General features: G+C 40.5%; 1 protein-coding gene across 1 annotated transcript; it reads right to left on the reverse strand.

Annotated features, from left to right (window-relative positions):
• Positions 1-10,994: 10,994 nt before the first annotated feature.
• On the reverse strand, positions 10,995-14,407 carry LOC139149245 (uncharacterized). Its single transcript, XM_070720868.1, has 2 exons — positions 13,712-14,407; positions 10,995-13,210 (listed from the first exon to the last, which is right to left on the reverse strand). The coding sequence occupies exon 2, from the start codon at positions 13,162-13,164 to the stop codon at positions 11,470-11,472; it is 1,695 nt and encodes a 564-aa protein (XP_070576969.1). The 5' UTR covers positions 13,165-13,210; positions 13,712-14,407; the 3' UTR covers positions 10,995-11,469.
• Between the last annotated feature and the right edge of the window lie 3,853 nt (positions 14,408-18,260).

The raw sequence follows: 18,260 nt of genomic DNA on the forward strand, positions 1-18,260 counted from the left end.
CTCAGATAGCGGCACTCTTCCATCGTACGCTTTAATTTTTCTTCGCTTAAATCTGCTTTAGCCTTCGACCTCCTCAGCTTTCGTTTTCGTTCCGCAATGCGCGTTGCTATGATGTGGTCCACCAATTGCCTCAATTTTGCCTCTCCTTGTTGTCTGTTATTTTCCAGTCCTAACTTCGTCCTCACCGTGTTCCATCGACGTTTAGCATCTGAAGTGTTTGCCGAAGACTTGGCTGAGTCCGTGTCTGTTTTAGTGCTTACCTCAGCCGGTGCCGCGTTTGTGGTTGTGCTTGTGACGACGGGTTCTTCGGGCGACGTTGGTTTCTGCTCGCTCTCATAACTAAAGGGTTTGTCCCTGATGGTGCTATTTCGTGGTAATGACACCGATCGTCGTCGTTGTCTTGGAGACTTGGCTTTTCTGGTGACTGTTTCGTTACCCAGTGAGAGTTGCCGCATTGGTCTGTATCCCGGTCTCTCGTTTGAAGGATGCGGGAGTTTGACGAACGCAGTTAAAGTTGGTAAGTCTTGCCTCTCCCAGGAGTTTGCAAGTTCAACAACGCCCTCTTCCTCCTCTAAAAGTTCAACTAGCGCCGGGTTCTTGTTTAAAGCTTTGGTGAATTGAGTTTGTGAAATTCCAAGCCTTTGTTTTACGTCTTCAAGTTTAGCAAGCTGTTTCCTTGACAAATCTTGAGTGCCAGTTTCTGTTCGTTTCTGTGGTCCGGGTGGCTTTTTCCCCGAACTTATCGGCGTCGCAGGTATGTCAATTCTAACACGAAGCTTTGCTCGTGCGTTCATGACTGCCGGAGTCAGGCTGGAGTCTAGCATTTCCCTAACTTCCCTGTCTAACTGTAGTGACGATTTCACCTTTACGCCGGATTTTCTCCCTTTCCGTTCGTGGAGCATTTTGGCCAGCCCTTGCTCTATGGTTGCCTCGTCGTAAAGGTCAGCCGCGTCGATGTTGTCACGATACACACTCGGTACGGGACTCTGTGCTGTGGAGCTTTTCAGCTGAACGGACGGGGCGTTAGGAGCGGACATGATACGCACTCGACGTGGCGACACTGCCTGAAACATTTCGTTTGTTCGCGGTGTCACGTTTTCTGTTTGGTCGTCTGTTCGGTCACTCGTACCCACTAACCACAGTTTCCTCTGGTATTGTGACGTATCACCTTCACCTTCAAAAGCGTCATTAGAATTCCGTCGGGCTCGTTGATTATTCCCCCTCCTCTTCGCTGAGGCTTGAGGTACGGCTGTCGTGCTCAGAGCCGCCAGAAGATTTGGCAAGCTTGCAGTTGATCGTTTCGTTGTCCCATTCCCCGTCACCAAGGGCTCCCCTTTAAAGCCCTGCTTTACCGGAGACCGCCTCCCCGACGCCCCGGCCTGAACTCGTCTTTTCTGGGTGTTTTTATTGTTTCCAGCCCTTGGTGTACTTCTGCCAGGCCGTTCTCTCATAACAGACGGTCCATTCTGTGATTCGACGAACTTTTGAAGTTCTTGTTGCAACTCTTGTCGCTCGGCATAGCTGCTCTGTATGCTGGCTCTGCGCTGTCGGTCAAGTTGCTCCGTTTCGAACTGTAGTCTACGGTCTGCAACCCTGTTCAAACACACGGCCCGTTTAGATTCCTCCGTACTACACGACATTGTGACAACTATAAGTAACTGCAGGAGAGAAATGCAGCAAATGTTCGGGACACAGATCTCTCGGTGAAACCACACACTGGCTCGATTCCAAACGTGCGACTGTTTTCCGAGTCTTAAACTCTGAAGTACAATATTATTGTCCCGTCAACTTCAGTCAACGTCGTCACTTTCACAGCCTCATTGTGTGACTTGTTTTAGTACACTCTTCAATGTCTTTCGCCTGGTGAAGAGTTAACACGCTTAACATGCATTATGCTGCACTCCATAACACTACTTTTCCATGCTAGGTATATATATTCACTTAGTTGACCAACTCCAGTTTGCATGGTAAAAGAAAGTTCACTCGTCTTTTCTGCGCAGGTCTTTGGAGTCACTGAGATATCAGGTACGCTCCGCAGGTGTTTTTCTTCTCGTGCTTCAGAACGAGATTGTGCTTTTAAAGAGACAACTCAGCTCCTTACGAAGTAAAGCCAAAGGGGTAAAGCGTCTGATTCGGCGTGTTTGGATGTAATTTGAGCCAGTGTTTGTAGTGTACACCCACACCTGGTGTTCCATCCATTGAGAGTCCTTGCACAACGGTGCAGTCAACAAAAATTAACTGTTTTTTTAATGGATGTTGATAAAACTTACCGTCACGTGTTAAATTTTGTTTCTGTCACGTGCGTAAAAGGTCTTTGCCATGGTAACAATCTTATACGATCTTCTTTACAGGGATGTTAATGAGGACATTTCAAGGTGAATAGATCACAACAATGTTGTGTAAAGAAAGGAATAAATTTTACGCAATTATTTTTTTTTCGACGGCTGACCAAAGCGCTATCCACTGTTTCTTATTTCGGTTTACCTTTGCCATGATCACTTACCTACCTGGGCCTATCCATGCCAAGGTTATTAAAAATACACGAAAACGTAAAGCTCATTTCATTTTACGAAGAGAATCAAATATGAATGAATATTCCCCCCTTGATTTTTTTAGGATTTCATCAGCATGGAAATTACCAAAACTATGTATCAAAGGCACCGTGGACCCTCGATAGTTTTGATTTTGACCCCCTTTACCAGTAATTCTGACTTTGCTAGATTTATGATTTTACTCATAATTAATTCGTGTCTGAGAACAACTTACATGTTAGTTATCTGATATCTTTCACACTGCCATCAAATCTTATTTATTTACACGTGTCTAAGCATGTGGGCTAAAGCGAAATACTTAAATTTAAACAGAGCAGTTTTACAGACCGGTTGTATTGTCATAATTAATAATGTGTTTCATCGATCGAGACAGTCTTTTGATTTGGAAACAATTGTTGTAGCGAGACACTGGCTGTCTCCTAACAAAACTGTTGGACCTCGCTACCACTTACCGAGATCTTAATATGCAACGGATATAATTTTTACGACTTAAAAAGGAATTTTAATTGGTATATTAATGGTATAACAAAGAGAAATCGATGAAATACTCGACGTAGAAAGTCATGTTCACAGTATCCGTCAGTTAGAGTTCGTGGTTTTTGTGATGTGCGGTAGCGTATCATTAATGTTGTAGCATTGCAACATGACTTTATAGCGGGAAGATTGCGATCATCAGCATTGTGATTTTCATCATAAATATTTTAAAGAGCTACTCAGCGTACCATCCAAGATAGTTGACACTGTGTTTGAAAGTAATATTGTAAAAGAGTTAGAAAATCATGATTTAGAATGTGAAATGTGTCAAGATGGTATTTCTATTTCAGTAAATAGAGAGATAAGTCTGGAAGAAGTGAGAAATTGGCAGACATTTGAAATATAAAAAGTCACCTGGTCAAAACGGCCTTGTTAATGAAATATTCAAGTATAGCAATGAATTAATTATCAATTGTTTGTGTAATTTAGTTAATCTTATTTTGTCCAATGGAAATTTCCCCGAAATCTGGTGTAAAGGGATAATATAACCTTTGCATAAAACCTGTCGGGTTCTTTTCACGATGTTAACAATTTTAGAGGAATTTCTTTATTATCAACTATGAGCAAAATATTTACTAAAATGTTAAATGACAATATTGTAAAGTGGGCAGATGCATGAGATATTATCGTTGAAGCTCAAGCTGGCTTTCGCAAAAAGCACATTGCCATAGATAATATATTTTCTCTACAGTCTTCGGTTCAGAAATACTTACCTCAGCGAAAAGGTCGTTTGTATTGTGTTTTTATTGAATAATGATTTTCCCAGTGCTTTTGATAGAGTCAACCACACATATATGGCATAGGTTCATTACCAATGGACTGCATGGTAGGGTTTTAAATGTCCTTCGTTCAATGTATAATTATTTAAAGTCATGTGTAGTGTGCAATGGTGGTTTAACGGATTATTTTGACTGGACTATAGATACTAGACAGGGCTGCATGTTGAGCCCCTTTTTGTTCAGTTTATGTGTCTATGAACTTTCGTCATACATGGATATGCATGAAAATAGTGGTGTTTTTGTCAACAATGATTTTCCGAATGTGGGTATTTTTATGTATGCTGACGATGTGGCTGATGTGGCCGATTTACCTATTGTGTTACAAAGAAAATTGAATCAGCTTGAAGTCTTTTGTAAACAATGGTAGATGTGTCTGTTAATCTTAAGAAAACCAAAATTGTTGTTTTCAGAAATGGCGGCGTTCTAAAACGTTATGAGCGAAGATTTTATGGTGGAGAAAAGGTGAAAACTGTTAAGTATTATAATTATCTTGGAATGTTACTTTCATCCAGGTTATCCTGGACACCTGCAAAACATCAATTAGCAACAAAAGGGAAAAAGGCATTGCATCAGATTGAAATAGTTATCAAGTAGTTGGAATGTTTACCCATTTGACTCGTCAGTTGTGCCTGTGATCTGTTACGGTGCTGAAGTCTTGGGATTTGATCATTGTTTGGATATTGAGAGAGTTCAGTTTAGTTTTTGTCGTTTTCTACTAAGTGTAAATTCAACTGTAAATTCTGAAGTCCTTTTAGGTGAATGTGGGAGGTTTCCTTTGTCACGTAACGTTGTATTTCCTATTGGTTAAAACTTTCAGAAATGAACATCACTCACAATCCGAGAGGTTATTAAGATATGTTAAAAAGATTAGATTATGTTAAGAGGATTACCTGGGTATCAAAAGTAAAAGATTTATGATTTATATACGGGTTCGGGATAGTTTGGATTGAACAGCAGGTTGGGAATAGGAAGTCCTTTTTAAGTGTATTTCAAATGAGATTACAAGACTGTTACAGGCAAGAATGGTCAGCCAGTTTCACACACTGATCACAGAGACTTCGTACATATAGACATTTTAAGTCTTTATTAGAACCAGAGTTGTATTTATCTTCCATCAGAATTGCGAAATTTAAATTTGACCTGGCTAAACTCCGCTCATCGAGTCTCATACATTAGCTATTGAAGTCGGAAGGCATTCAAAACCCATTATTCCGGTTGAACAAAGAGTATGTTGCTTTAGTTTAAGTAAAAATTTGTCAGTTGTAGAAGATGAATGTCATTTGTACTGATATGTCCTTTATATGAGCATTGCGGAATGGATTCAATTCTGGCAATATTTCGAATTTATCCTACTTACGATAAGTTTATTGCTCTCTTGGCATCTAAAAACCAGTGTACTCTGTACTTACACATAAGTTCTGTATTTTTGTACACAAAGCATTCAAACTTCGAGACAAGTTTCTTTTGCAGTTACAGTTAAAATAGTATAAATTGTAAATTCGGTTTTCTTTCTTTCCTTCATATCTCTGTTCCATGTACGCTTTTTGTTTGCGATGGGCTGAGGCCCAAGCATTTGAATACAGATTGATTGTATTTTCATCATAATAGAGCTGAAATTAACGTCCCTATAGGGCTAGAAACTCCATTCAAAATTTGAGTCAGAATGATAAGAGGATGGTGTTATACAATACGTCGGCAGTTTGTTTTTATGTAGATGGATTTTCTGCAAACATAGGACAGAGGTCTCTCCTGTCTTTGTCTCTTCTCTGAAGAAGATACCTGATGACGTTAATAGTTTCGTTTTCACTCTTCTGAGTTGGTGACATTTACACGGGTCCGGTCACTATTCTTGAGATACGGAGAAGTTATTTTGCATATTATATCTACGTCGCACCTGGTGTTGAATCATCTGGTGGGCCGAGACCTTGAAATCTGCTTAATTGCATTGACACGGTTCCGGCATCTCACCTGTGTCACCTGTAGATTATGTTTCCAATCGGATTCTAGATCGCAAGGATGTATCATTAAGTCTGAGACTCATCTGAACACTTCACAGGAGTCGAAGTGCAAGAATGTGTACTATGATCCGATGATTGATATCATGATGAAAGCAATGGCTTTCCAGTCGACTACTGTCATGGTCGCAGCTAGGTCATCATTTTCTGGCATATTGGCTGCTGCTGTTTTCATATCCCTGTAATGTGAACCTGTGTTTAGATTACCACTAACATTTTCGAGATATACGCAGTACAACTATCATCTTGCTTCCAAGCTTCCAAGCCCAGAAATTATTTTTCCGACTCTTTCTGTACAGCGATCAACAAGTCACCCACCACGTTGACTCGAACTCTAATATCGCCATTTCGACGGACCACATACCCTGACATACTCACCTAGTGTATTCTGAGCAGTCGGGATAGTTTAATTCAAAAAGCGCACCTTGTCGTGGGTAGCAGAACGATACCTGATTTCTGTTTGCTCTGTTCTTGTCGATGTATGAGTAGTATCATCTCCAAGCAGCCAGAGGATTTACTAGTCATTGATGTGTTTCTGTGTTGCAAACTAGTTCACATATACTTCTCTCTCTCTCTCTCTCTCTCTCTCTCTCTCTCTCTCTCTCTCTCTCTCTCTCTCTCTCTCTCTCTCTCTCTCTCATTTTCATTGGGATCGCAAAGAGCAGGCGCTTATTGCCAAGACCGTCGACGGCCAAGAAATCACACTAATCATTGGAACCTGGAAATTATAAAACCACCCCATATGAAGACTTGGAATCAGTTCATAAACACTGAAGAAATATCGCTGACAATAGCCGCCTTTCACTTTTAATTTCAGGACATGGCGTTCTCTAAAGCGTGTTTGCATTCATCAAGGCTCATGGTGCGTCCCATGCACTATGCAGCATATTACCACAGCGCCCTCAACATCTGGATCACCTAATGCAACGGAACACGTTTGTTGCTGATGTTTATTCAACACACGACACGGCTATCGTAATGTTGGACACTTCAGGCTTTGCTTGCTTGTTTTACTTATGCATTGATAATATTAATTCAATTGACTAAACTTTTTCTGATTCAATTTTCAAAGCCTCCCTGAATTGTCTGAAACGAGTTTGTACACAAGTTCAATTGCTGTCATCTCCTTGATTTGGTAATGAACTCGACAGCTATGATTACTGGTTATCTAGTGTTACCTGACTTGCTCAATGAAAACATATTTTAAGTAAAGCGAGTCTTCTTTGATCTCAGTGAAATCTTTGTGTGCCTTTTTTATTTATGTGATGAGATCCATATAGGGGTGGGGCAACAATGGAGCGTTGCATTCGAAAGTGTCCCTTTCCGCTCAGGCTAGGTGACGTATTAGTCCCTCCTGACGTCACCATTGCCTGCTGTCCTCATGATGACGTAGCCAGGGTCAATCATCGCTTAATTTGCCCTGTCGGCCGATTTGCAATGACCTTACACTTACAGGTGGCCAATAATTATATATGTTGTGAATGTAAACTATTAGATCTAGAAATCCAAGATCGCTTTTGAGGTAGTATGCGTATCGAAAGTGACAGGATTTCAACTTTTTCTCAAGCTTTCCGAATGAAACTTTTAACCATTCTCTTACCAAATCAACAATAAAAATCGGGGGTCACCGTGCAAAGTTTGGAACTAATGAAAGAAATTACCCTACATTTTGCGATATTTGAAATTCAAAATGGCCACCATTCCTGTGTTAACTCTATGAATCTAAATTAAATTTTGATTTTCGAAAAACTTGGACGGTGAAAATGTTTCTGTTTCCAAGGGCTTTAAAATGAGCCCTACAAGCGGTAGATTAGAAAGAATTGTAGAAATTTGAGAGTCCGAATTTCTGTCCCCGAGGCGCGTTCTACCTTAAATGACAGTGTTATGATTTGCATTTCTGATCACGCAGTTCCTTGTATTCTTCTTACATGAGGCGTGAAAGTTTTCCAATAACTTTGCTATTCATGGAACTAATCGGAAAGATACTTTAAATATGCTTATACACCCAAAGATCCTTTGCCAACGTAAGCATAGGATGCTACACTTTTACGTTTCGGGGCTGCATATTTGTACAGTAGACATGTTTTTCACAATTCACACGTTCAGTTAGACTTGTTCAAGTCTGTGATTTGTGAATGTTTGGGTGGAGTGAACGCAATGATTTGTATTTTGCTTTCATGTGAAACGTATGTGAGTGGAGTGGACGCGATGAGTGGGATGAACGCTATACAGGGGAGTTTCACCCGGATTGAATCCGGCAGAAACTAACTCACTATACTGCGCAGACTCAAAGGTAACGTATTCAATGGCTGGGAAAGCCTGGCCTGGGGTACCAAATTCCGAATAGATTTGTACGAAATAGGAGAGACAAAAGAGAAACTATTATAAATGATTTTATTTTTTTTAAATTCACCGACTTGAACCAATTCTAACATTCAGTCAAAAAGTATTTGATTAACTATAGTCGTTTTTACTGCAAATTCATGAATTTTGAAAACGCGTTTGATGAGGTGAACAGAATAGCAATGTCTTCAAACCGAGAAATACTGACGTAACAGGAAACATGTACCATAAAGAATTCAAGGGCAAGTGTTTAACTCCCCCTCAGCATTAACAAATGTTTACGATTGGCCCGTTGGCGTGAGACACGGTTGCCTTCTGTCGCCATTTCCTTTCCCTTTTTATTAATGATTTCATTGATGAAATAAGTGCAGACCATATTTGGAGTTATGATGCAGATCATATTTTAGATAATAATGTTGTATGTTCGGTTTGTCCTAGGCCTATTTAAGCTTTTCTGTCTTCTGTTTGCCGATGATCCTTTTTAATGTCTAACAATGCAAGACTGGAGTACAGAGACTACTTCCGATATCAAAACCCGCTTTGATATATAAAGATTGAGGGTCAATTTAAGACGAAAAATGTAGTGTTTAGGAACTGTTTTTAGGAACGGTGGTATACTTAGCAGTATTGCAAAATGGTTCTACGGAAACTGTGTTATTGAAATGTTCCATTTTATTCATATTTAGGGTTAAAATCGTCATCGAGGGCTCGAGAGTTGTTGGACAGATGACTGACCAGGCACCAAAACCTCTCTATTTTTACATCGTCGTACACCACGCCCTCTTCGGCGAGTCTCATCACCCAACGCCGAAAAGGTTTGATTTTTGCGTAGGTCAGCGGAGCGGAAATTATTGCTCTGGCCTGCGAGAATGGTATGGCGTTATATTGAAGTACAAGCTATTGAGAGTGCCCATGTAAACTATGTAAAACTTTGCATACAGTTTTGTTTTTTATTCACCATAAATTCGTGTCATAAGAGTAGAAATGGGTTGTTCAACTTTGAAGACTTTTCGCAAAATAGATATCAGGTATTGGTTGGAAACTTTAAATATGTCCACTATTAAGATTTGCTGATAACATACAAAGAGCCGGTAGCCTATTGTGATTTGAAATAAAACACATCATCATATCACCATGGCAAATATTACTTTTTTTATTTTCATCAAAACGATTACAAATTAATAAACAATTTGGAAATATATTAATCATTGCCATCTTAAAATGAAGGCAAGCCTTCTTCAGTAAACATAAAAAACTTGAAAATTGATTGGCTGAAGAACTAGTGGTACACTACACATAATATGTGCATGTGTTCAAGGAAAATGTGCCATTTTTAAACTTGATTATTGAGCTGATAGTCCATATTCCAGACTGATATTCTGTCGCAAATTCTAACTTTAAAATTAGACTGCAGGGGCAAATGGAGACAACCAATGACTTTGAACGACACAATTGTTCAAAGTGGTGAACATCCGGGATGCTGGTATCACTGCTATTTTGCATAATTCTCACACTCTTGTCAACTACCTTCGTAGATCTCTTTCTGCTTTAATTTGATGTTTTCGCAAAGATAACACAATTTTGTCTTATTTTTCGAGATCATTGAAAATTAGTCTTTTAATGCAATAACATAAATGAGCGTATGTTGGCGAACAAATATTTCATATGTTTTGGCATGAAGACAAAGACAAATATCTTTTAAAACGCCAGAAAAGGGCAACTTGTTTAAAACATCCTCTGTCGATGTCAGACGCTAACCCCTGGACTGTTCTCAAGTCTGTCTGAAGAAGCGCCCGCTATCAACGATCTATGGACATGTACTGATATTCGCCTGGGAGAAGCTTGGGCTTCCTCTACTTTTGATTGCCAATTATTGTCTGCTCAACAAAAGTTAACAACAAACAATTTGATCGACTCTTGGCTGCATTGTCAGACGTGTCCTGATCGATTCTAGACATAAACAGCCTCTGTAAGCCAATTGAGGTACTTTTTATGTGCTATCGATTCTGTAGAATACCACGCCATTAAATTGATGTCGTGCTGGGCCGAATAAAAAGGTTTAAGCATGGGATTTTACAAATCCTGTCATTGAAACATTGTACCACAGACATACACGACTAGGAACTTTTTTTGAAAAATGCAGGTGACATCTCCGACATATCCTTGAGAAATGCACTTTACACCAATATAAACTTTCGACCCCGGAAAGTCTATGATTTCATGATTTTGGCAAGCTGAACTGTGGGAATATTTGATATAGTTGAACAGTTTACGAATGTGACACGTGTATCTTAACGACAGCATTAACATGAGCGATGGCCATTCCCTAAGTTGTACACAAATGTTGCCGTGGAAACGAAGTCAGTCTATGACCGGTGCCATTTGATGGACTTTGTACCTTTTAACTTAATCAACGACTTCGACTGACTGAATGATTGGTGTAGTATTTCAAGTGACAAAGTCAGTATCTTTGACATAATGATTATTTTTGTTTCATATGAGCAACTATTCACGTTGCTGTCTGTTACATGTAACATATAAACTGTCAGTTAGATTTCTACTCCCTCTTGCTCATATGTGTGACAATAAATGCTTTAATGACATAATTTATGGCACACAAGGAATTATTTCATCAGCATATTTACATGTTATGTGTGTACATAAGGTGTCAGGAGAGATCTAGTGATTGATAATTCAACACTTTTAAAGAGTAGAAAAACATAAACAACTTATCACGCTAACCAGATGTACCCAAATTAATTTGAAAAGACAGCGTCGATTCGAATGGCGATTTGCTGCATTTTTCGAAAGTTTGAGGTCTCAATGGAATCAACAAAGGTTTTCTGAAAAGTACTAACAGAGTGACTGATCTAACCAGAAATTTGCATTTTAATGAAGAAACCCATCGGTCATGATCCCTAAAGCACAAGAAGCGAAAAGAGAGATGACAGTTACAAATACAATATTCCATACATAGGTAGTTTTGATTATCTCGTGATTGATTAATCTTATCTATCTTCACACGCAAGATTATGTTTGTAAACTTGACATTTACAATCTCCACTGTCCACTGGATGTCAACTGTGGAAATTATACCTTGAAGTCTCATTTGGCATCATGATTTGGATTACGCGATCGGCTCACAATTTTCAAATGATTGATTCAAATGTTGTTCAAACAAAATAAGATTAAACAAGAAAATTTACAATTAGAAAAAAAGTAAGTGAAAATTCTTCATGGACTAATCTAGCTTTCTTTTTTGCCTTCCCTCTCAGACTTTGGCACGTACTTTCTCAAATATCGGCAGTCCTCGAGACTGTTTGATAGGTTAGAACCATCGTCTTCCTTGTCCAAGTTTTTCATTCTGTTGAATTCGATGACGTCGGCCGTTCGTGCGTTTAGAATAAACTGCTCTACGATTTTTTTCAGCTTTGCCGTCGGTTTCCGCTCTTCAGCCCTGGTCACGGTGCGGTCGGCAAATCCCATCTTGCTCCTGACGGTGGCCCACCCTTTGGACAGCGGCGGTCGTGGACTTGTCGGGGATGTAGCGACGCTGAAGAGAGACTCTGTTCCATCGTCTGTCTGGGATTCACCCTTGTTAACAGCTTCCCGCATTTTCATCTTCTGAAGAAGGACGGAGATATCTTCAAGTGAGGAGGTACGTCGGAGCCGAGATCGGGATGGTTTCAGTTCCGACGACGGCGTTCTCGGGGAGCGATTTCGGTCGCTCTGATACATATCGGGAAGCCTGCCCATTGTCAAGTTATCAATGCTATGATACCTCACGAGAGGCGGCTTGCCCTCGTTCAGATTTCGTGTCCTTGACAGTTGCCTGACACCGGTGACCGTCGGATGTCCGTTTCTATCAGCGGGCAGTCTCGGTGTTGAAAACAACTTGTCTCCCACTTTTCTGGGTGAAGCATTGACCTCAATGACTGGACTGTGCTCCCTGTAGTCCAGGGATATCGGCTGCAAATGTTCAGTTTTGTTGCGACTTCCTTCGTATTTGCGTAGATGCGACCTAGCTTCATGCACAGTGTGCGATGTGTTCTTGTCCATGATTTCTTTCACCTCTTTATCAAGGTCTGATGATCGCGTTGAGAAAATCGTCGTTTTATTTCCCTGTCGACGGCGCAGCGACGCGCTATCTGCCGTCATGGCCCTCGGACGTTTCTGCGGTTTTTCCTTGAATTTCTCGCTCGGTTCGACTGCCTTTGACCCGACGCCGAGGGTAGGTGTCATGGCCCTGCGTACACTGCGTGGGCTTTGCACCGGCGAAGCGTGAAGTGCCTTTGCTCGTCTCAACATCGGGCTGTCGTAAGAGGAACTGCGAAGCGAATTTTTATCAGAACAGTCCAACTTTCCCTTCCCATGACGTATGGCTTTTTGCTCGGGAAGCCGCAATTTATCAGCCGATTCTGATTGTGAAGGTACGCTGTCCATCTTTTTGTCATTCGCTTCCCCGAAGTTCTCCATCGGAGCCATCTTAATCCAGTCAAAAGTTGTCTTGAATTGTGGTGAGCAAGGAGGAGTATTTACCGGGCTTGGAAATGATTCGTTCTTTTCCATGTCAAACCTCACAGACGTTGATGTTGCCTGGGCGATTGCAGTGGTATCGAGTCTGTGCGGCCGCAGTTTCCGTCTCCGTACCGGTGAATTCGACCCCGTCAAGTCATTTCCATTTTCCCTCAACTTGAGCGATTGCCCCGAGACGCCGTCGGGATGACCAATAAGCCTCGGCGAGTCCGTCGGCGACGTGTTCCGCATGGCTTGTATGTCCTGCAGTCTCTTCTTCAACTCCTTCCTCTCTTCTTCGTAGTCTTGGATCCTGGTCGCATACCTCTTCGTGATGTCTGAAGTCTTCCTCTCCAGTTTGGAGTCTTCTATTTTGTTCAGGTTGACCACATGTCGATGGGATGGGTCCAAATTGAAAGCCTTCATTGTGATGAGCCTGTCAACAATCAGGATAGCGGTACCAAGGTGTTGCCTGTAATTGGAGTAAGTGAAGGAAATCGATCTCTGAAAGTTGTTTTTATCCGGTGTTTCTTGCGCCTTTCATAAAAGCCAACTTTCACACGCAAGACTATTGCACACTAGAGAGTTGGCCCTGTACAAGTATTTACTTCAATCATTCTTAATACCTCGTACAAACAAATCGATTATCTGACTCCGCCACGAGTGACAGCTGAAAACAAAACAACAGCGATGAGCTTCCTTCTTGTGATCGTATCTCTCTCTCTCTCTCTCTCTCTCTCTCTCTCTCTCTCTCTCTCTCTCTCTCTCTCTCCTGGTCATATGTGGTTCCGATCAATTTGGCGGACACTTGTGTGTTCTTTCTCTTATATTGCTAATCAATTGGCGTTTCAAGTGAAGTTTGTTTGCTAACTAGACGTTTCAATCATCCTTAAGTATTTTTGACAAGCGATATTATCATCTGTAAGAGTAACTGTCACTGTACGCTTTTACGACACGTAAAATCGTTACTCACCTCAGCGACCAACTTTCTCAACGACTATGGCCCGGACCAATTCCAATGCTTTCTAACATTCCATCTGTCGCAGCCACAAGCCCCTCACTGACGTCACTGAGAACTCCTGCAATCAAGATCGGAATTCAGGTATGTTGAACTTTCCCTCCGAAGCAGAGGCTGAGGCGTTCAACAACAATTAAAGACATTATGCTCTCCATATCGAGTCAATCTTTTGATTGCTCCATATCTTAGCTGTTTTAAGCTTCACAGTGGATACACCAAACCGTATCTTGGTTCCAACCCGATAAACAGAAAGTAATACTCGACGGCACCAAAATTGAACCAGTCGGCATGTTCGATTAATCCACTTTGGCCTTCGCCGTCGGGAGTTAGCACCAGTGGACAAACTGAAAAGAGCTTCAAAAATCGATTCGAATATGACTGGACTGACCACACATGGTGAACATCTTGATTAAAAGAATTTAAAATGTCCTGCACCTGGCTTACTGACTGTTGGCAATAAACTATATTACACAAACACGAAAATAAGTTACGCTATTTGTGGATTTTTATGACCCATAAATCTTACTTTATGATATCATGCAAAATTTGAATGTAAACTGAACACTAATCTTAGAACGGTGCGTTCAAATCCATAGTCAAAGATCTATTGTTATTTATCAAATTGAAAAACAAAACAAAACAAACAACAAAAAGACAAACAAAACCAGTGATAGCTTTCATCAAAGTAGACTGCCAAAGACTGTAGTACTGATAATGGTACATCGGTGTATAGTGTTGATATTACTCTACCCACCTGTAGGGTTTGTATGCCATATTTTCCAAACAACACAGCTATTATTCTGTCCTCGGCTTGTATAAAGCCACTCTTGTCTTCAAGTTTATACGGCGTGAAATCGACTGGGTGTTTTTATCTTTGCTCCCGACAAACTACAGACGTTGGTGTAATCGACCGGAAAACCGCCTCATTCAGCAGATAATTAAATCGAATAACGACGGGTATGTTTGACTAACTCTACGAAATTAGACCAGCTGTTGGCAAAAAATTCAAGGTAAACACAATTTTGAAACTAAACACAAGAGTTTGACTGAAAGTTGGAGTAATTAACGTTAGATGGAACCATTTTACTTAGCGGTGTTATCCGCGTAATAATTAATCACGCCAATCGACCTCAATTTAAAGTCTGGTTCGTAACTGGAGTTACTTCGATTCTCAAGCATATCGGGTGTCTTTAAATGTTTGAATATTGAAAAAGAGCTGGTGAGTAAACTGCCTGTATGTTGACTCCTGCCCCTCAACAATTTTCCACCTGGGTCAGTGCATGTCCAGAATTCAGAACCTCTTAACTCAATCTTCAATCTATGATTTCGGTTACACGGTCTTTCAATTTCATGTTGAAATAATATTTCCTTACGTAACGGCGAAAAAAAAAAATGAAATGTTTCTGGTCAGCGCGCGCGTCACTTGAACAACAGCGCGTCACCCTTTTTTTTCTGGTTTGAGGCCGCGGCTGTGGCAAACTACATACTGATTACTATAACACCAAACCAAAACGGCTGAAGAGAAAGAAAATTCTTTGGGGCACATGATCAGTGACTGCATGAACAGTTTAAATGTTACTATATTGATAAAACTACAAAACTCAGTGTTATCCCCAGGCCATAGCGGTCCCGCTACGCTTTCGCCTCCCCCCCCCCCCCGCTACGCTTTGATTCTCCCCGCTGCGCTTTAAAATATTCCCGCCATCCTTTAGTTCATACGCTCTGCGTAGCTACCAGCTGATGCATGCGTTGTCTACACATAAGCGCTCACTGCAACTTTTAACCTGGTGAAAGAGTGGAAGGTGTGAAGTATGATATGCATCAGATAAGTTGTCCGGAAGTGTTGAGAGGAACGTTAAAACAATAGAAGAATCGGCTGGGTTGTTCACAAATTTTCATTCCAGAACGACTATTACGACCAACAAAGACAGTATACATCGCGGACAAGTGTTCACAGAGGTAGGCGGTGTAGCACTAGCAGGGCCTTTGATCACATTCCCATGCTTTGATCAACGAAATGGACCGCAAAAGAAACAAGAGTTGACTGGTGAGGTTGATTATCATTGTACAACGATGAGTTTTGTCTGAGTACGATCACGATCACATTGCATAAATTTCAATATGGCGGCGGCCATGTTGGTCGACAGGTTTATAACGTGTTGACATTGATCCTGGCGTCGCGTGTGGTTCCACTCTGACACGTTCTCTGAAAGATTTTACACCTGATTTTCGAGGGTTTCTAGTTGTACTTAGTTCATGTCTTGTGATCATCTTGGTGGTATTTTTAAAATCAAGAATCGAACGACGATGTTCAGTGGAAGTAGAAGTTATGCGGGGGGGGGGGGGGGGGGGGCCGCTGGTTGAAATCTATCCCCGTGTTGAAAAATTATTCGCGGTGTTTGTCGTTCAAAAATGATATAAAACTCAATTGCATTTGAATTGTGTAAAGCTTAAATTTGTGAATTTTCCTCTTTGTTGGCAAGTTTTGACAATTTATTAGCAATATATGTATTAATGAAACTCCAATCAGACGAACCATTTCTTGCTCTCAAAGTTTCAATCTGAATCTTCTGTTTTAATTGCAATTGTAATTACAATACTGTGATGATTTATTTAAGTGTAATAAAGAGTTTCCATGATGTTCAAACTGCACACTTGTGTGTTACCATTGCATTTTGTTGTGAGTGTACATGTATGTGTGGATGCATGTGCAAGCTTACATCCATATGCAAATATAAATTAATTATATGCAAATGATTATGCAAATTAGCCGCTAAGCTTTGGTGCTTTAACTGACCCTGCTCCCTCCCTTGAGGAGGAAAAAAAAAAAAAAAAAAAAAAAAAGCCGCGTCGCCGCACCATTTTTTAAAGAAAGGCCTGACCAGAAACATTTCTTTTTTTTTTTTTGGCCTAACGGCGATTTATGAAAAGGGTTAAAAACCTGTAGTCCTTGGTATGGATATTTCCCGTGCGGTGCTACACTCGACTTTATATTGTACGGTAACTAAGTAAACTTTTCATTGATTGAGAAGTCGGAAGATTGTTGAACATCGTGAAAGTTAAGGATAAATATACCGTCGACGAAATCTTCAACCCTGTTTAAACAAGTTCAGACCTCTACACTGGAAGTTTTAAACCTTTAATTTACCAAATGAAGCCTTTAACCATTCTCTTTCGTAAACAAGAATACAAATCGGGGATCACCGTGCAAATTCCGGGATCAGGGGCACAGAAAACGGCCGCATGATGTCAACCTTATCGTAAAGGGATTAAAATTTTCGATTTTCACAACAGCAAGAAGATGGAAAACGTGACGGCTCCACAAGCATGAAAACGACTCGACACATGGAGCAAGCCAATTAAAGTACTGTAAAATATTTGAAAGTGCATATATTTGCCTCGAGGCCCTTTCTGTCGGAAACATTGAACATATTATTGATGAAAGGGTATGAGTGAAAGATTGTTTTTGGTAAAGACGAGAAATACATGCTAATGAATAATATGCAAATGACATTTATGCTAATGAAAAAAGGGCATGTCGATTACTCATTGGCTGCTCTAATTAGCACCCACAATATCGCGCATCGACATGTTTTTACTTCTTCATTGTTGAATTGGCTTTCGGGCATAGGGTTATTTCGTGACCTGAAAGAAAATTCCATTAATGATTCGCTATACACTTCCCATGACTGATATCTTGTAATGATGAAGAAATTTGACATGACTATATTAATATTTAAAAAAAAAGGGCTGAAATGATTTTTTTTAATCGAGATTTAAAACAAAATGATATGATTCGGTGGTACGCGTTGGCCAGCTTTGTTGTAGCACGGTGCTGGAGCAGACATCGATTTCTGAACAATGTGTTACGGCATAAGCTTTGTAAACTGTTTTCAAACCGTTCAAACACTGGGTTGTTTTTTTTTATTCTCCTGAAATATCTCTTTCAGCTTGCCTTACCTGAAATTGACCATGGGAAATCTCCTTCAAGATGTATCTGTCACAGGTTTATGATCACCAGCGGAGATATATCGATGATCGTCAGATAGCTCATTATCTCTCCCTCTCTCCTCCACATAACTGGACAGTCAGATATTTATAGACGCAATCGCTGGCTAAGCGATCCAAGTCTACTCGCTTGTCTCTCAGCAACAAACAATAATACGCTTAGTAAACAAAACAAATTGCTATTGTTGAATCATAAGGAAGTGACATTACATACGTCTCCAGCTATCAATTTTATAACCAACATACTGTTACTAGCTGTTGGGTGTGTACAAAGATCCAGCTACACCTGCTCTGATTACATACACCCTCTCACCGCCCAAACATTTCCAAACAGTTTTCACTGTTGAGTACACCAGTTTTCCATTAGGCCAAAGGTATTTGTGTATGCAATCGAGAAATTGAAATGTAATTATTTTCTGTGGGTTTTACAGTGAGAGCAAACATGTCACAGACTTAGCTACGAGGAGCTCACTGAACCGGCTATGCACAATCTAAG

The sequence above is a fragment of the Ptychodera flava genome, chromosome 14 (genome assembly GCF_041260155.1).
Source record: "Ptychodera flava strain L36383 chromosome 14, AS_Pfla_20210202, whole genome shotgun sequence".
In the NCBI taxonomy this organism is placed as follows: Eukaryota; Metazoa; Hemichordata; class Enteropneusta; family Ptychoderidae; genus Ptychodera; species Ptychodera flava.

Excerpts from the sequence above, each read along its gene's own strand:
- LOC139149245 (XM_070720868.1), bottom strand. The coding sequence starts at position 13,164 with ATGAAGGCTTTCAATTTGGACCCATCCCATCGACATGTGGTCAACCTG.